Source organism: Lingula anatina, chromosome 9 (genome assembly GCF_051362555.1).
Source record: "Lingula anatina isolate TDL-2025a chromosome 9, LinAna3.0, whole genome shotgun sequence".
Classification (NCBI taxonomy): Eukaryota; Metazoa; Brachiopoda; class Lingulata; order Lingulida; family Lingulidae; genus Lingula; species Lingula anatina.
Window position 1 is genome coordinate 4,140,853 of NC_141775.1, and position 16,707 is coordinate 4,157,559.

General features: G+C 35.4%; 1 protein-coding gene across 2 annotated transcripts; it reads left to right on the forward strand.

The window, feature by feature from the left end:
- Positions 1–1,788: 1,788 nt before the first annotated feature.
- LOC106151972 (TELO2-interacting protein 1 homolog) lies at positions 1,789–16,478 on the forward strand. 2 transcript variants are annotated; one of them, XM_086995829.1, is made up of 24 exons: positions 1,789–1,980; positions 2,671–2,897; positions 3,467–3,606; positions 3,914–3,989; positions 4,095–4,246; positions 4,506–4,624; positions 5,289–5,382; positions 5,839–6,019; positions 6,396–6,664; positions 7,247–7,372; positions 8,237–8,374; positions 8,697–8,810; positions 9,396–9,456; positions 9,927–10,128; positions 10,418–10,554; positions 10,790–10,955; positions 11,206–11,592; positions 11,792–11,897; positions 12,125–12,207; positions 12,625–12,740; positions 13,182–13,269; positions 13,787–13,873; positions 15,250–15,372; positions 16,008–16,478. In XM_086995829.1, the coding sequence occupies exons 2-24, from the start codon at positions 2,713–2,715 to the stop codon at positions 16,074–16,076; spliced, it is 3,219 nt and encodes a 1,072-aa protein (XP_086851955.1). In that variant the 5' UTR covers positions 1,789–1,980; positions 2,671–2,712; the 3' UTR covers positions 16,077–16,478. The 2 variants fall into 2 exon arrangements, with proteins under 2 accessions (XP_086851955.1, XP_086851956.1); XM_086995830.1 differs by lacking the exon at positions 13,787–13,873.
- The last annotated feature ends 229 nt before the right edge of the window (positions 16,479–16,707 follow it).

Consider the following 16,707-nt stretch of genomic DNA (forward strand, 5'->3'; position numbering starts at 1 on the left):
AAAAACAAGTTATCTGTGAAGAAAATTGAAAATATAAACAAAAACAATTACATTTCCCCTAGGGTTCTATAGTAATTGAATACAAAGTTCAAATCACCACACTTATCATTTTTGAATCTTAATATGGATACAGTAGTGTCAACCATGCGCGTAAAAAAAATTGAGAAAATCCCATCAGACAGAAATTTCATAAGGGCATTACCTCAACCGCCTTTTTGCCAACACGGTCGTTGCAATGATGCATTATTTAAACTTGTTAAGATGGACTTGTTTAGATGGATCTAGGCCCAAGCAATAACACGTTGCAATACAGTTAAAAATTTTGATTATTTTTCTTATTTTTTTCCCTTTTATTTTATTTTTCATTATTTGAGTTACAAAACAAATTGCGCTGAACAGCATGGATTATGCACTATATATCTGCCACAACAGTTTGATATCATAATTTCAGCATAACACCCGGTGTCTTGTAATCCTATCGGTATTATATGGGATTATATGTTCCGCGATTTCACGCAGGTTAAATCAAGTTTCAGAGAGCGCCACATGAACACTGACAAGAGAAATCAGCTCGATCTTCTTACGTCTACTGAGCTTTGGGCATCGAAAGGTTCGCCAAATCGGGGCATAGGTAAGCTCAGTACCTGTGCTATATTTCATGTGCACATTTGGGACGAAGAAAACCAAGATATGTAGTTATTGGGTGCACATATTATTTTAAGTGTACTGCGTGTAAATAAAGACCAAATGGCAAACTTAAACTCAATATACTTCAGTCTTAGGAGTTTAACCCCCGTGTAAGCAGTCAATTCATCTCCGTCTTCATTTCATGATCAGAGGCTTAATTTCAGTGTCAATTCAAACAACAAAACTGAATCCCTTTAAACAAAAAATAATATTTGTGAGATCTCCAGAATGCAGATTATAAGAAGTCCACTTTCTATTTGTGAAATTACAAAAACATCAAATTAAAGAATCAGACCCTGTTTTTTTAGGTCATCCTGACTCCTGCAACATTGTTTTGAAAATCTTAATTAATCTGCTCAGTCTCTTTATTGGAATCTAGGTTTGGCAAGTCGTTATGAATCTTTCCAATCTCTCCCATAAGTTGATTAAGCAATCGGAATGTCATGTGAGGGAATAAAGGAAACAAATGCTAATTACTGAACTAATCCTAAATCTTCTAGAACAAACCATTGTTCCACCACCCATCGTCTTAATGCCTCTACTGATTAAAAAAAAAAAAAAAAAACAGAAATAAGCCGTTCTTAAATATTCCTGGAACCAGATTGTTGCAATTATTGTAGTAATTAAAAAGACGTTAAACGGTGTTAATTAACATTGGCTCATAGGCCTAACAATATTTCTGCATTAATTAATCATTTATTAAAAAATTAATAATTATCTAAGCGGATAAAAACTTAGGCCTATCAACCCCGCTTAACAGCATTTTTGTGTTTGCGCGGATGACCTTATATAGATTTAAGTACAACAACAAGTCCAAGTCACCAAAATAAATAAATAATAATAATAATAATAATAGGCCTAATAATAATAATAATAATAAAATGAAAAAATATTGTGCCTTTTTCCAATATTCCCTCGTGATCTCCACTATCAGAATTGTGCCTTCATGATGTCATTTTCACCACGAAAGCAATACGCTTCAAGCAGAATCACCTCAAACTTTTAATTATGCACCATTAGTAACATGGGCATTCAATAAAATTATTATCAAATTTTCGCATTTTGATGTAGTATCGGTGGCTACTCGTTTCCCATGATCATTGAAAAGGGTCAATACTGGCTTCCAACAAGCTTTCCGCAGACACGGTGCTTTTCAACGAAAGAGATTGAGCAGTTCAGTACTTCTGCTTTCATCATTAAACTCGTAATTGAAGCATAAGTCATGGTGGATATTTGTGGAATAATCGGTGGACGTCTGAAAATCACTGTGAAGATGACCAGTATTGCGTGTTGGTGAGTTTCTGAATGTACCTGTGAATTTCACATTCAATGTTTCATGATTTAACAACCATTCATTGCACTCGACTCTCTCCTGGATTAGTTAATTAATTGGGTAATTAACTGAAAACCCACATAAAACTGCTTTATATCAATTTAGTCTACCTCCCACCCTAAAAAAATAAGATCAATATCGTTTAAGTATTTTTTAACGAATTTCATATAAATTGTTACCTTCATCTCCAAAGACACCCATAATATAAAGACAAAAAAGTAAATGTAAGTAAAAGTTTTTGGTAAATTTCACATAGATTCATTTATGCTGTGTGGTGCATTGATTTTCAGGTAATTATCTACATGTACTTAATCTCTTAGATGGATAGTGTTGTCAAGTGCCCCTGAAAGATCAAGTAGTCTCTTTTGCAGTATTCCTCCCACTCATCACAACATTGTCAAATCAACAAATGACTGGTTTAATGAGCAGTCATTACCCTAAGAGTAATGTGCGAAACTGAAGCATGCCAAATTCTACACATATTCAGCAATCCACTACTGTGCAAGACTAGAAAAAGTCATTTCTTGTACAAGACAAGCCCTGCCATAAGACTGTATAATATAAGTACATTAGTTTCAAATTAAGGCAGTTGAATTAGGATAATCATTATCATTACGTATTTATTTATTTATTTATTTTTCAATTTTCAGGGCTTATATATGAATTAAAGCTGATTTGGGAGTGACCGAACTATGGCCAGCAAATCCGCATTTGATCGCCTCAGACCACTGTGTGTTGCACTGACCAAGTGTCCAAGTAGGAAGGGTTTAGAGGAGCTTCGAGAGAAATTGAAAGCGGAGGAAAGATCAGAACTTCAAGAACTTCAAGAATATGTGCTGTTTCCTCTGCGTATCATAGTTAAGCAGGGAGTTAAATTGTGAGTAGATAAGTAATTCTAAAAAGGAGTTTTGTGGTGTCAGAGTTCTTGGCAGTACCTCACTAGGCAGATTGACATGGGGATTGACTCATGTTGGCATATACAGGGCTTGACACGAACTTTTTTCGATACTGGCCCGAGATATTGGTAAATGTTGCAAGGATGATTTGACACATGACATTTTACTTGCTCTTTGGGCCAGTAACCCCAGCGATTCAATGGCCCTAGGTTGGTTTTCAGTGGCCCAGGGCCAGTGGGCCACCCTTAATGTCAAGCCCTGATATATGCTGCAAGTGTTGTGTGATGGTTGACATAAGTGACTTGTGGAAGAGGGGCGTGGGGGCATACTGCAGGGATACCTGTGGATATTGGTTGTGGAAGTTGGAGTGAAAGGACAAAATTATTATTGTTTTTGTCTGACCAGATCTTTTTTTAATTTGTGAAAATTATGAAATTTGTGAAAATCCACCTTTTGAATTAACAACAAAGAACAATTGATTCTTCCAAAATCTGATGTTGAAAAACATGGTAAACAATCAAACTGATATTTTACTTTCTTTTTTTTCTAGCTCTGAAGAACTCTGCACAGATGCCATCAGCTGTATGTGCCTGGTCCTGGAGAGGACGGAAGTCAGGAAGTGGGACATGTTCCATGATATCTTCAACTCTCTTTGTTTACTGATCAGTTCTCCCACTGAACCAGGGAAATGTAAGCTCAGCCACAATGAGCCCTTTGTCCCGATTAGACACTGAATAGATTCCCCGCAGGGATTATGCAACAAGCACTAAAGTGGTTCGGCCATATTTGATCTGCGAATATGTTAGTTCGCTGTCCTGAATGAGCTCAAGGTCCAAATCTTTGATTCAGTTTACTGCTATAGATTTGTGGTTTTATGATTCACGTGAGCAAATACCAAATTTTCATCCTTTTTTAAGTAATTGTATCACAAACTTTGAGCACACTGACCTTGATTGATTTTTTATTATTCTTATCTTAGGTTTTGTTATATTTTCAGTGTCTCATCATTCAGAAGAACTGAAACTGGCCACTGTACAGTGCCTGCAGGCTTTACTGAGTCATTCAGTGGTCAAGTAAGTATATTTAAATTTATAAATTCATTAAGTAATTTAATTGTTCAGTCTTTTATTCTGATCATTTATGTATTAAAAAATTATTTATTATTATAATTTTTATAGTGTACTCCAGGCTGCATATTCTGCGAGTTTTATCCCTGCGTTGGGCCATTCCGTCTCTCTTCTGCTGCATATGGTGGACACAGAGTCAGCTCGCCACCTCAAAAAGGCTGCCATGCAGTGTCTGATGGCTCTTGGGCAGTGTGATGGAAAAGGTGGTATTTCACTCTCACTCTCACTCTCTCTCTCTCTCTCTCAAACACACACACACACACCCACACACTAACTTCATATATATTTTCATTAAATCAAGGGAACTTACAGAGGGATGTCAGAGAATGAAATCATTTCAAACAACTTATTCAATGTTAATTTTCCCAAACAGTTGCAATAGGTAATACTAGCATGACTTTGTACTAGATACATATTATAATACTTTTAAAAAAATACATTTAGAATAATTTACTTTTCCAGTGCCTTGTTCTCTCAGTTTGCAGATAGGTGACACCTTTGCCTCCTTCCTGCCTGGGATAGCCATGGGGCTGTGCAAGATAATATCTGGAGACACCAAACAAGGGACTAGTGTCATTGTGGTACTGTTTGTTTTACAGATTTCAATTTGAAGTTTACGTTTTTTTTTTTTTTTTTTTTTTTTTTTGGGGGGGGGGAGTTGTTTGCCTTTTTTGTTGTTGTTGTTGTTGTTTTATACAGAAGCTGTGAAAAAATTTCATGTTCCCTACGTTTTTGCATCAGTGTGAACAATATTCTCAAAGTATTAAATGGTGAAATTGCTGTCGAGCATGATTTGTTTAAAAAACTATTCTAAGTTTATCCATAAGATAAATATACAGTAGTGAAGGCTAAAGTTAAGATTATATCACTTTTCTGAAGTCTTCAAAAGAAAAAGAAAGAAAGAAAGAAAAATACATGTATTGACCAAAAGCAAAAATCAGTAATTGCTTTTATTATGCAATTTAATATGCCCTCCTAGATAACAATTAAAGTTTCAATGTTGCTGTCATCATTTAGTGTTATCATATTATTTGATTATTATGTTTCCTTACTCTGAATGGCCAAGAACCATCTGTTACATCATTGGTCTATATCATGATTGGTGATAATGCCATTAGTCAATAATGAGTTCTATTAGACCTTGAATTTGATCTTATTCTAATGACAACTAATATCCAACATTGTCCTTTGCTGACAGTGGTAAACTTATTGATGAAAATTAAAATGATCTTTATTCAACACCAGTGTGCTGTTGAAGCTTGGACCAAACTGGTAACCTTGGTAATGGGGGATGTGAACCTAGAGAAATCCAGAGAACTGAGAAGTAAGAGCCAACCAGGTAAGTCATTATCAGAGTTTTAAGTCTTCCTGCTGTGTCTGGAAATCTGGATATGTGTAGGAAAGATTATCAAAAAAATTGGGGATTTTTTTGAAAATGGTCTTTGGTCTCTCTGTTATTGTACATTTGTAACTGTCTGTTTATTATAGAATTGATAGATCCTATAGGATTCACCTGGAAGGATAGTTTTAAGTCAGTGTATTCATCAACCCCAATACACGATCTACAACATTTACTGACTTATAACCATTCTGCACAGTCAGATTGTGTATTTAGGTTGTTGAATGGTTTCTTGTAATAAACATTTGAATCAAATTTATTTTTTTCATCTATCTGTATTAAATTGGATGCTCTCAGCTCTTGATGATGAACTCTAAAATTAATATCTGAAGATTGTCCAAAGTAACAGCATCTTTATTTATTTATGTTTTTTTTAATGTCATATTACAACTTCAGCCGACAGTAAGGTCCCCCACAGACAGCTTCAAGTCCAAAGAACTGAGGAGTGGGCAAAGTCCACATCAGAAAAACTCATTTTACTGATCAAGAGGATTGGTTCTGTTGTTACTCACAGTAACTGGAAAGTCCGACTTTCTCTGGTTGAGTGGGCTGAATCTTTCCTTACTGTGTGCTCAAAGTAAGTAGCAGTGACTTAACTGTCCTGTTTCTGTTTAAGCTTCTTTTGCATCGGTCTTTCAAAAGAGCAATGAACAGATTTTTACCCTACTTTCACCCCCTTCAGATTTGGGCCTTTGAGAGTGTTGGATACTCAGCATCTAAGTCTGACTCTTTCATTAGCATTAATGAAGATTAAATACTGTAGCCTTAGTTTTACATATTTTTTATACATGATTAATTATATATTATCCTGAATAAAAAAGTTGGACAACTTATAGAGTACAATAGTATATTTTTAGTTCAGATGATCAAACACATAAAACCATTTATTTATTAGAAATAGATGCAAATAAAGAAGGAGAAAATTGTATATTTCTATAAAATCTTGATTTTAGATCCCTGTCCAACTGTGTTCCTCAGTTTCTGGAGACCCTAGTCTCTCTGCTGGGTGACGATTACCCAAATGTTGCCACCAGAAGCAAACAGGCCTTGACAATCTTCCAACAAAACTGTGAGGCCACTGAACAAATAAAACCATTGGTGGAGCTCTTGGAAGAGAATTTGCTGCATCTGGCAACCTCCTTGCCACGTGTGATGAGGGTGGCGGACGACAGGGACAAGTTGATGACTCTTAAGCTTTTCACAGGCTATCTGCAGCTATTAGGTTAACTGTTTTGAAAATAACTTGGTTGTTTGGTTGGTTGGTTGGTTGGTTGGTTGGTAGGTTGAAATAATGGTGGTTTGGTTGATGGGTTGGTCTGTTGGTTAGTAAGTTGGTTTATTGATTGACTGGATGGTTGGTTGGTTGGTTGGTTGTTCAGTTGATTAATTGGTTTAATGGAAGGTTTATTTGATTAGTTGGATAGCTGGGCATTGGGTTGTTTGATTGATTTAAAGATTGGTTGATTTGTTGGTAGACTGGTTGGTTATTTTATGGAATATTTTGGTTGAATTTTGTTCTACTTAGTATCCGTCTTTGTGAGCATGCCATATTGAAGGAAAACAGTTGTACATACAGAGTTTGAATACTTGTTTTGAGACTATGCAAATTCACTCTCAATTAAGACTGCGCAGTACAGTCTAGATATGCCATAATTAATGTGAAGATTGAAGCAAGGTGATTTTCAGCTATTACCAAACCAAAGAAATCTTTTCGACAAAATTTGCTTGAAATAACAGATCATATGATGATTCAAGTTACAATGTCACAATTGATGTGAAGTTTACTGTCTATGATTTCTTGCAGGCTCCAAAGTTAACACCATGTTCTATTCCCACCATCACCTGAGGAGGCTGGCACAGGCTCTGGTTCAGGTGTTGGAGATGGACTGCACAGATATAAAAATAATAGAGGAGAAAACTCAGTCGCCAGGTAGGGGGATTACCAATGAAATTAAGACTATATGTAAAATAATAGAGGAGAAAACTCAGTCATCAGGTAAGGTGATTACCAATGAAATTAAGGCTAAAATAATAGAGGAGAAAACTCAGTCACCAGGTAGGGTGATTACCAATGAAATTAAGACTAAATGTACAAGGAATGTTCTTCAAACGAATGTTTTGTTAATAATACCGTAAAGTGACTTGGTTCCACATCAGAAAGTGTCTTTTTTTTGAGTAAAATTAAAAATGATAAATCGTGAAAAAATTAATTAGTGGATTGATTGCGGTGCTTGAAAATTTCTTGTTAATCCTGCAAAATATTCCAGTTTACAACTGTTGGTTGGTGAAGACGTAAGAAAACTACCAATAAGATTCAAAACTGTCTAGTTTAAAAGTGGAATCTATAGATACTGGGGAAATAAACTAAAACAACTCCCCAAACTTCTACTGCACCCATCTGTCCAAACTAGTATCTTGGAATTTTTTTTCACCGTTTCTTTGCCAAATCCTCTGGTTGATTGATTTGAGCCTATAATGTTCAGACTGCTGGACTGATATATAATTCTTTTTCATGGTGACACAATACATTTGAAATCAGTTTCTGCAGTCATCGTAGTCTGTACCAAAAACTTTTCAGCTTCCTGGGCCTTCAGGATGATATTGCACACTGTAATCCATTTAGATTCCCTGCTTAGCCTACCATAATTTTCAATGTCAAGTTCTTTTTACACAGTCAAAACACTGAAAAGCTTATCATAATAAACTTTTGTTTGAGAAATTCTGAATCATTCATTCTGTGGTGAATTAAAACGATGATGGTTGTTTTCTTTTTACTCTGCCAATTTCCTTCTAGGAGGTCTTCATGGTAAAGACATTGTTCATGAAGAAGTTGACATCCATCATTCTAGTCTCAGAAAGTACTTTCAACACTTCCATGATGACAAGATATACCAGGAGGTGACAGTGATCTGCAGAACTTTGGCACATTTTGGTAAATTTAAAAGCAAATATTTTTGTTATTTAGATTTATTAATAATTTATTACCCCCTAGCAGCTTCAGTAGGAGTGACAGACATATATTAAGCCGCTTAAGCTGAAAGCAATTTAGCGAGAATCCCGTTGGAGATAGATCAATCCCCAATAGGATGATAGGGTCTGGGAATGGTCCCTAAGTCAGTGAACCACATGTGATAGAGTGGAGATGTCACATGCACCTAGTAGACAAAGGTGTATCCAACTTATACTACCACAGTAGGTAATTTTAACCTGGCTCGTTACTTATTTGTTAAAAGAAAAACTTTATTTTATTTCAGGAGATATCCAGTTGCTCGTGGATCATTTTCTAGATGTCTATCATGAGTCCTCAGCCCACAGGAAGGAGGCAGCCATGATCCTCAATGAGCTAGCACTAGGGGTGGTGGGAGACAGTGAGTTCCTCCTCTCTGAATTTCAATGTTGCAAGGTTTTGTTAATAATATGATGGATAGAATTAACAAAATATGAAAAAAAACATAAGAATTTTATTTTAATTATCATCAATTCATTCAAGATGGAAATTTTCTCCAGGATCCTAAAAGATGTCCTAAAGGAAAATGGCCCAAAATCCTATAGGTTCCTATAGAGTATATGCTCTAGCTGGGAATCTTTAGGACATCATCAGAATTATTATAGGGTTGAAGGGTTCTGCAGTATTCCTATAGAGTCCCATAGTGTCCTTCAGGGCATAGAAATTATAGGAAGTTTTTGTCAGGCTGATATTTTTCATGTGTGTGGTGGAGGGAGAGGGGAGGGGGGTTCTGCCTTAAGAGCCCCTGATCCTCTGTTGTGAGTTTTTTTTTTTTTTTTCTTACAACCCAAAATCATATCTGCTGAAATGCTGTACTTCAACAGTAGGATGAAGAAGAACAGTCGGGTGCATTTGACCCCCCCCCCCCCCCCCCCCCCTCCTTGTGTCAGCCTATGAGCAATGGTGTTACGAGAGGTGAAAATACATTTACCTTCAATTCTCCTAGGTGTGGAATCTGATCTAAAAACTGTGGCAAAAACCAGACCTGAAGTGGAAGATCTTATCAGGTACATTATTGTATAGCTGCCTGGGAGCCAAAACATTCTCATCCAAATCAGAGCCTCGTCTTGACATCCATCCAAAGTAAATAATTTATGGCATTGGGTTGGGCCAGAATGAGACACGTGTATCACACAGCTCCATATCTGTCAATAAACATGGACAAATAACTCTGTATAATCCAAATGAACGTATTATGTAGATAAATGTTGGCATGTTTTTGACCAGACTAAATCAAATTGCAGTTTTTGTTCATTGAATAAGAAATTGTTATATGTAATACTAATGATGTTTTACAGCAAAAAAAATTTTTTTAACATTTCATATTGGTTCCAAACTTTAAAATTTAAATTGTGAATTGCAGCCAGACTCCTAAAGCATATATTCAGTCATATTAGATTTTTGTTTCAAAGACACCATTAATTTCACTAGTAAGTGTGCACCTAATATCACTTCTAAGATTCAAATCTTTTTTCAGGTCATTATGTGAAGATTACCTGTCACCAGCAAATTTTGATCTTCCAACAGCTGTCCAGTCAGAGGCCACAAATTATAGTAACACTTGTTCTAATTGGTTATTGCAAACAGACCCAAAGAGAGGTGGTCTGTCATTGGCAGCTTTGAACAGTAACATTATGCAAATTTGTATAGAGCTTGAAGGGATAGGGAATTTTTCTAAAGTAAGTTGATTTTTTTATTACAACATGTATCAACTGTTACAAGTTAATGAAATATAACAAAAATAGCCAAATCTAAAAAGATTCTTTCTCACCCAAATATTTTGACATAACATCAAAGTGATATAATTAATGGCTTCCACAGTCATCTTTGATTTATATTGAAAGTTTGAAATGTGGACAATATCAATTTAGAAACAAAGTAAGTCTTATAAGTATAATTTTTGACACTAGTTGAAATAACGTATTGAAAAAGACTAAAAAATTACTCTAACTTGATCTTTGGTTTTAGGTTCTACAAAGTGAATTCAACAAACTTTTAATAAGTATTCTGTACCCATTGCTGGAGAAGCTGGGTAGCCATGTAGCCATTATTAGCCATACTGCCTATCAAACTCTGTGTACTGTGAGTTCAAGTTGTGGCTACAGGTGATAATATAGACATTTTGTTATTATAATTGGTATAATTATGATATTAAGAAGCATACAAAAAAAATCCTTTTCCTGACAAATAATAAAATAGATTTAAATAATTGGATCATTTCATATTTCAATTGTAAAACTTTTTTTAAATAATTATCCTTAAGATTTCAGAACACAGTGTACATATGATAAGTCATTCCTTTATTCAGTGATAAAAAATTAATATGCTTTATCACTTCAGTGGCATCAGTGAACTTCTTTGCCGCAACAGTGATTATCTGGTGAACTCCATATCCCTACGCCTCCGCCATCTTGGTCGTAACCCCCAAGCACCGTTGGTCCTTCAGGTGATTCTACAGTACAGCGATGAAGAAATTATGAACTACATAGAAGATACTATAAAAGAGGTAGGTTTGAAGACCCCCAAAATGATTTGTATGAATACAGATGTGAATTTCCAGTCTGGCCCCAATTCAAACCTCAGTAAAGCTGGGTCTGGTCAGTAAAAGCCTGTAGCAGTTGATGTTTCGTCCCTGGTATATTTTATACAGGCAAGGGTGTAAGTAAAATACAAGTGCATTTATCTTAGGAGAGAATTTGAAGTGCCAGCCATGAGATAACGCTTGTCTGAAAGAGCCCTTTGACTATTTGATTCAGATATTGGATGTCCTTGATCAGCATCATGATGAAGAAGCGGCCATATTTTTGAGAGTTCTTCACACGCTTTCTGTCTCCATTCTGAGGTGGTACCCACCTGACCAGAAACTGAAAACTGATTGGACAGAAACTGATTCCAAAAATAAAGATGTGAAAAGGGAAAAGTTGACATCAGACCAATTGCTGAATTTCTTCTTGGATTACCAAAAACACAAACAAATTGCAGAAGATCTGGACAATTCAGATTTTGATGATGAAAAAGAAGATCAAAGCCAGCTCAGTGCAGATGAGAAGCAGTCCAAAATTGATGAGGACAGTCAGTTTGAAACTGATCATTCAGAAGAAAAGAAAAAGGAAACACCAAGACACATCAAGCTTATTATGGAGGTGAGTGTCCTGTGCTGAAAAGCAAGTTTTCACTATGGCTGGCGTTGAGCTCATAGATTCTCGAACCGCAGGCTTTTAAGGTTATAACAGTTTTGGCTCAGACTGTATGTACATTGAATTTTATTTTATTTTTATTTATTTATTTATTTATATATTATTTATTTATTATTATTATTTTTATTATTTTTTGCCTTTATAGGTGCTTGAGAGATGTAAACATCTTATGTCGTCTGCTGATCCTAGACTTCGGCTACTGGTACTGGACATCATTGTATCTGGCTGTCATGTTCTTGCTGGATATCAAGGTCTCTCTCTCCCCCCCCCCCCCCCCCCCCCTCTCTCTCTCTCTCTCTCTCTCTCTGAGTTCTTTGTTATCACATGTAGTATTTATATTCACAGTGCATTTATTAAGCCAGCTTGCACAATGAATATTAGAGAGATAATGAGTGGGACAACAGCTGGGTTAGATAAACTTTATAAAGTGCCAAAATTTGGACATGTGTCTTGAAGCAATCACACTGATATATTTCAGACGATCTTCTGCCCCTGGTGCACAAGCTGTGGTCCCCGTTTGTCAATCGACTAAATGATGAGGAACAAGTTGTAATAAGGAAGGTGGGTAAAAGAGGAAAACAATTAGCCATGTTCTGAGGTAAATCACTGGATTTTTGCCATCAGATTTATTCTGGGAAAGAACTATTTATTAACCAAGGGACTTATTAATTTTAGTCAATGTTCTGACAGTAGAAAGCCTTGAATCATTTCATTACTTTCAAAAGGTCTTAAAGTTTGTGTTTGATAAGATATAACCATGTTTAATAGACTTTAGGGCATGTTAATATGTGAAGGTAGAAGTGTTGAAGAGATTACGTTTTATATGTTTGTTTGTTTGTTTCGAACATCAGGATCCTTTTCCTCCAGGCCTTTAAGATTGTGTTGTGGGTCTTAGCCCATTTTATATTATGGGAGGAGGGTTTAGTTCTGAGTGGATGTCGTGTAGACTTTGCATCATTCATTCTACATTTTTGCCAGGCTTTTCAAGTGTTGTGTGTAATGGCGGAGGTCAGTAAAGACTTCATTCGGTCTAGAGTGTCCAAGGAGGTGCTTCCAAAAATAGCTGCAGTATTGAAAAAACAAGCCCAAGTCAGGTATGATGATGTGTTCATATTTTTCTTATTATTCACTTAGTTTTAAATACAGAAATACGTGACAAATATAAATTTAGAATTTGGTGACAAACATCTCACCAGTTAATTTCAAGTGTTGCGACATGTTTCGATAATTGACAATGACATACGGTCTTTATTATTAAGATTTCTGTTCAGTGTCTCTCAGTGTTGTATTGTTTGTTAGAATTATTACAGTTACAGTTTTTTCTGATTTATAACCTGAGAGTTTTTAAAGTGCAGATCATAATCATATATGGAGTACAAAGTTTAATTATTATTATTATTATTATTATTCAGTATTCTTGTTTAGACGTGTACAGTCAATGCCATTCACAAGATTGAAGTCCACTGCAGGCAAATCTAAGACTAGTTATTGTGTGACATGTATACAAATGATTGACTGTCACCTAATTTCCAAAGTTTCAGAGTTGGAGCTTCCTATAAATTCACTATGGCCTTCAAAATGCAGGCAGCTCTACTGCATGGGATAGGACACATCTGTGAACAGGTAACTTTATACCTCTGGTTCACTTTGAGGCAGGGTTGCTTTAAACTGAATACTTACACTAGTGTGCTTGATTTGGTCTTTAAGTGCAATTTCAGATCATAAATGACCTTGCATGGTCTTCATCATTATGGCAGTAGTCTTAAAATGAACTGAATCTGCTTTTAAGATCAAAAATGATCTAACATCTGCTTAATTGGTCAAGCAATTTCCTCCCCTCACAATGGAGGACACTTCTGCTCACAATAGGAGAACGTGTGAGGGGAGACAATTGCATAACAAGTTTTTAATTGAGGTCTGAAGGTCATTTGAACTCTCTGGGAGGATATTAGATTTAGTACAGTTACCACAAATGGTCAATCAGTGGTTAGAATTGTTTTCAATTGATACTGCAATGTAACAGTGGTTACCATAATAACTTTAATTTCAGCTGTTGTTAGAAGAAAATTATGGTGTAACTTCCAGTGCATAACACAGCTGCACCGTGAAATGTCTTTGCTAATCTTGACAAACTTTCAAGCTTTCAGTGTCAGAGAATGACCTTGACCTAGTGACCTCCTCATGCTTGCCATATCTCAGTTCAAGACAGCCTCGTCCTTTGCAAGAGGTGAGATCATGAAATGTTTGTTTTAATATTCCAAGTTGCATTGCAAAAAACATGCACAGTGTATGTATCACCCTTTTTTATGAAAGCAGGTCTTTCTGTATCCCTTTTTGCACTTAAAAATTAGATCTGTAAGAGTAACATATATCAGCTTGGCATACATAGGTTGACATTGAGTGATGCCAGAAGGAGAGAGAGAAAAAACGCACAACAATTGAGTAGAGTGCCAAAATCAGATATGTCTGTTTTATTAATTTCAATCTTTTTAAATACAATATTTCATAATTTGTGTCTTACACTTATTTCCCAAAACAAAAACAAATAAATCTGAATATTTCCTTCAAATTTCTATAACAATAGAATTTCTAAAAATGAATTCATTATCTTCATTAAAGATGCATACAAAGTCAATTTTTTGTCACAAAAACCAACCAAATGCCAGCATAGAGTCTCAAGTGGTATAACTAAGAGAATTACCAAAAGGCATTGTTTAATTTTACCCGAAAAAGATGTTTGAACTGATTTTTCTGCTAGAATTTCATGCTGTATGTCAATGGGGCGGAAAAGCAGGTCATGAAAGTACTGTAGGTTAAATTAACAACAAAAAATTTAAAGAAAGGAGCAGTCTAAAGCTCTTTTATGGCTGATCGAGTGATCTATTCAGTTTATTCCTTGGCATGTCGAATTTATTTAAGACGTATAAGAAACTAGTAGAAGTGGTTTACATGTGTTACTGGGAATCCATGCTCCACCGATGCTCGGTTCATATGTACCTTTAATCAAAACATTTTTTATTATCTTTCAGATTTAATATAAAACTGAAAAGTATCTAAATAATCATTTTTCTTTGACATTGTGATTTCTCTAAACATTCCCTTTATCTTTCTGTTTCAACCAAAACATTTTTTTTTATTTAACAGCTGCACACTTACATCATTAAATAATCTTTTTTTATTATATAAAGTTTCTCAGAACATCATCATTACTGAACACTTATTACTTTCTTACAACAGTACTTTATTAGAATTCTGTTGACTATTTTATCTATATCTCATCAAGCAATCTCTACTTTCTATGGGGAAGTGAGCAATTTTCCTGTCATTGATTGTGCAGTCCCCCTTCCTTTTAAGTATGTAGTGGCATTAATAACAATCAGAAGCACACCCTTGCTTTTTATTCCCAGCTCAGCTACTGTAGTAGAGAATTGACCAAGTCCTTCACCCTTTCAGACATTTTAAGATTTTATTTAAGCAGATACTATATATATGTATGTAATATGTAAAGGTAAAGGCACAAATTAAGGCCCCTTTCTGCAGTACAAAAAACTTCTTGCCTTATCAATTGAGTGAATGTTTGTTAGTCCTAGTTCATGATTTCAGGCAGCAATAGGAGCACTAGAATCCCTGACACGGGTGGATGGGGATATCGTCTGGCTAAAACTGGTTGATATTTATCATAAAGACCCCTTGGTTCCTCCAGATTCCTACTTCCCTGTTGTAAAGGTAAGACTGGGTTCCCCTACCTAGATAGATCTGACAGGATCGATCCATTTCCAAGGGGTTTCTCACTAAATTACTTTCAGTTTAGACAGCTTAGATGTCTGGCACGCCTACTGAAGCTGCTAAACAATAATTTATTACCCCATAACACCCTAAGTTAATTGCACTTTAGTGAGAATCCCGTGGAAGATAGATCGATCCACAGTTAGTGCAATAGGGTCTGGGAATGGTCCCTAAGTTGTATAAACAGTGGCTTGGTCATTTGTGGTTTTAATGTTAATGACTGTGGTTGCCTGGTTCATCAAATTGCCAAGTCTGTACAGTTGGATTTGGTTAATATTGTAAAGAATATTTAGGAACTAAGTTGTACTTCAGAAGGAATCTATAAGGCTCATTATCTCTGTTTTTCTGTGCCTCAGAACAAATTATTGTGATTGCCTTGACAAAGAATTTCCTCCTACTGGCGACAATAGGCCACTTAGCAACTACACTTATCATGAGTCATGCAATTTATCATAAAATTTAAAGTGAATAATTAGAGGCAGGCTACTTTACTTATAGTGAGAGAGAGAGAAAGATAGAGAGTGCAACACTTCTTCTGCAATACTGAACTGTTTTTAAATTTTTGTATATTTCAGCTCTGTTCACACCCTGGCATGAAGGATGAATTTAGCAACAACATAGAGAGATTACTGATGTTGTTGTGAAAGCCACTAATAACCTGTTCCTAAATGGAAGATATTGATCACCTGTATTAAAACTTCAATTATTATAGTGTATTTATTTACATGACCTAACTTAAAGCTGAACACATTTCGTATTCTGCTTTCAAGAACCTTGCTAGAAAATGTCAACTGAAGCACTCTCTTGATGCGATGTAGTTTGTCAAGCTCCAAACTTAAAACACTTACTTACAAAACCAAAGTCTTCAAACAACACAGTAAATAAATAAATACATAAATATGGTTAAGAAATGTGGTGACTCAAGATGTAGACCATTTGATATCAAAAGATGACAATAGCCTCAATATGCAGTAAATCACAGGTGAAATTTTATGACGCTGTTTCTTTCCTCATGCATAAACGAGAATAAATTTGTTGAAAATACATTGAAGTTTCATTGTTTATATTTCTTAAAGGCATGGATCATGGACAATTAATCTAAATATCTAGTAAATATTTCACTAATTACTACTATTTTACAGATTACACACTAATAAAAATCAAGTACAAACAATTCAAGTGAAAATGGAGCCCTTTGCTTACTTTATACATTGTATTTTGCAAGGAAACAACAGAGACAAGGCCTTCTTGTATTTGTTGTCCAAGAAAGCATAT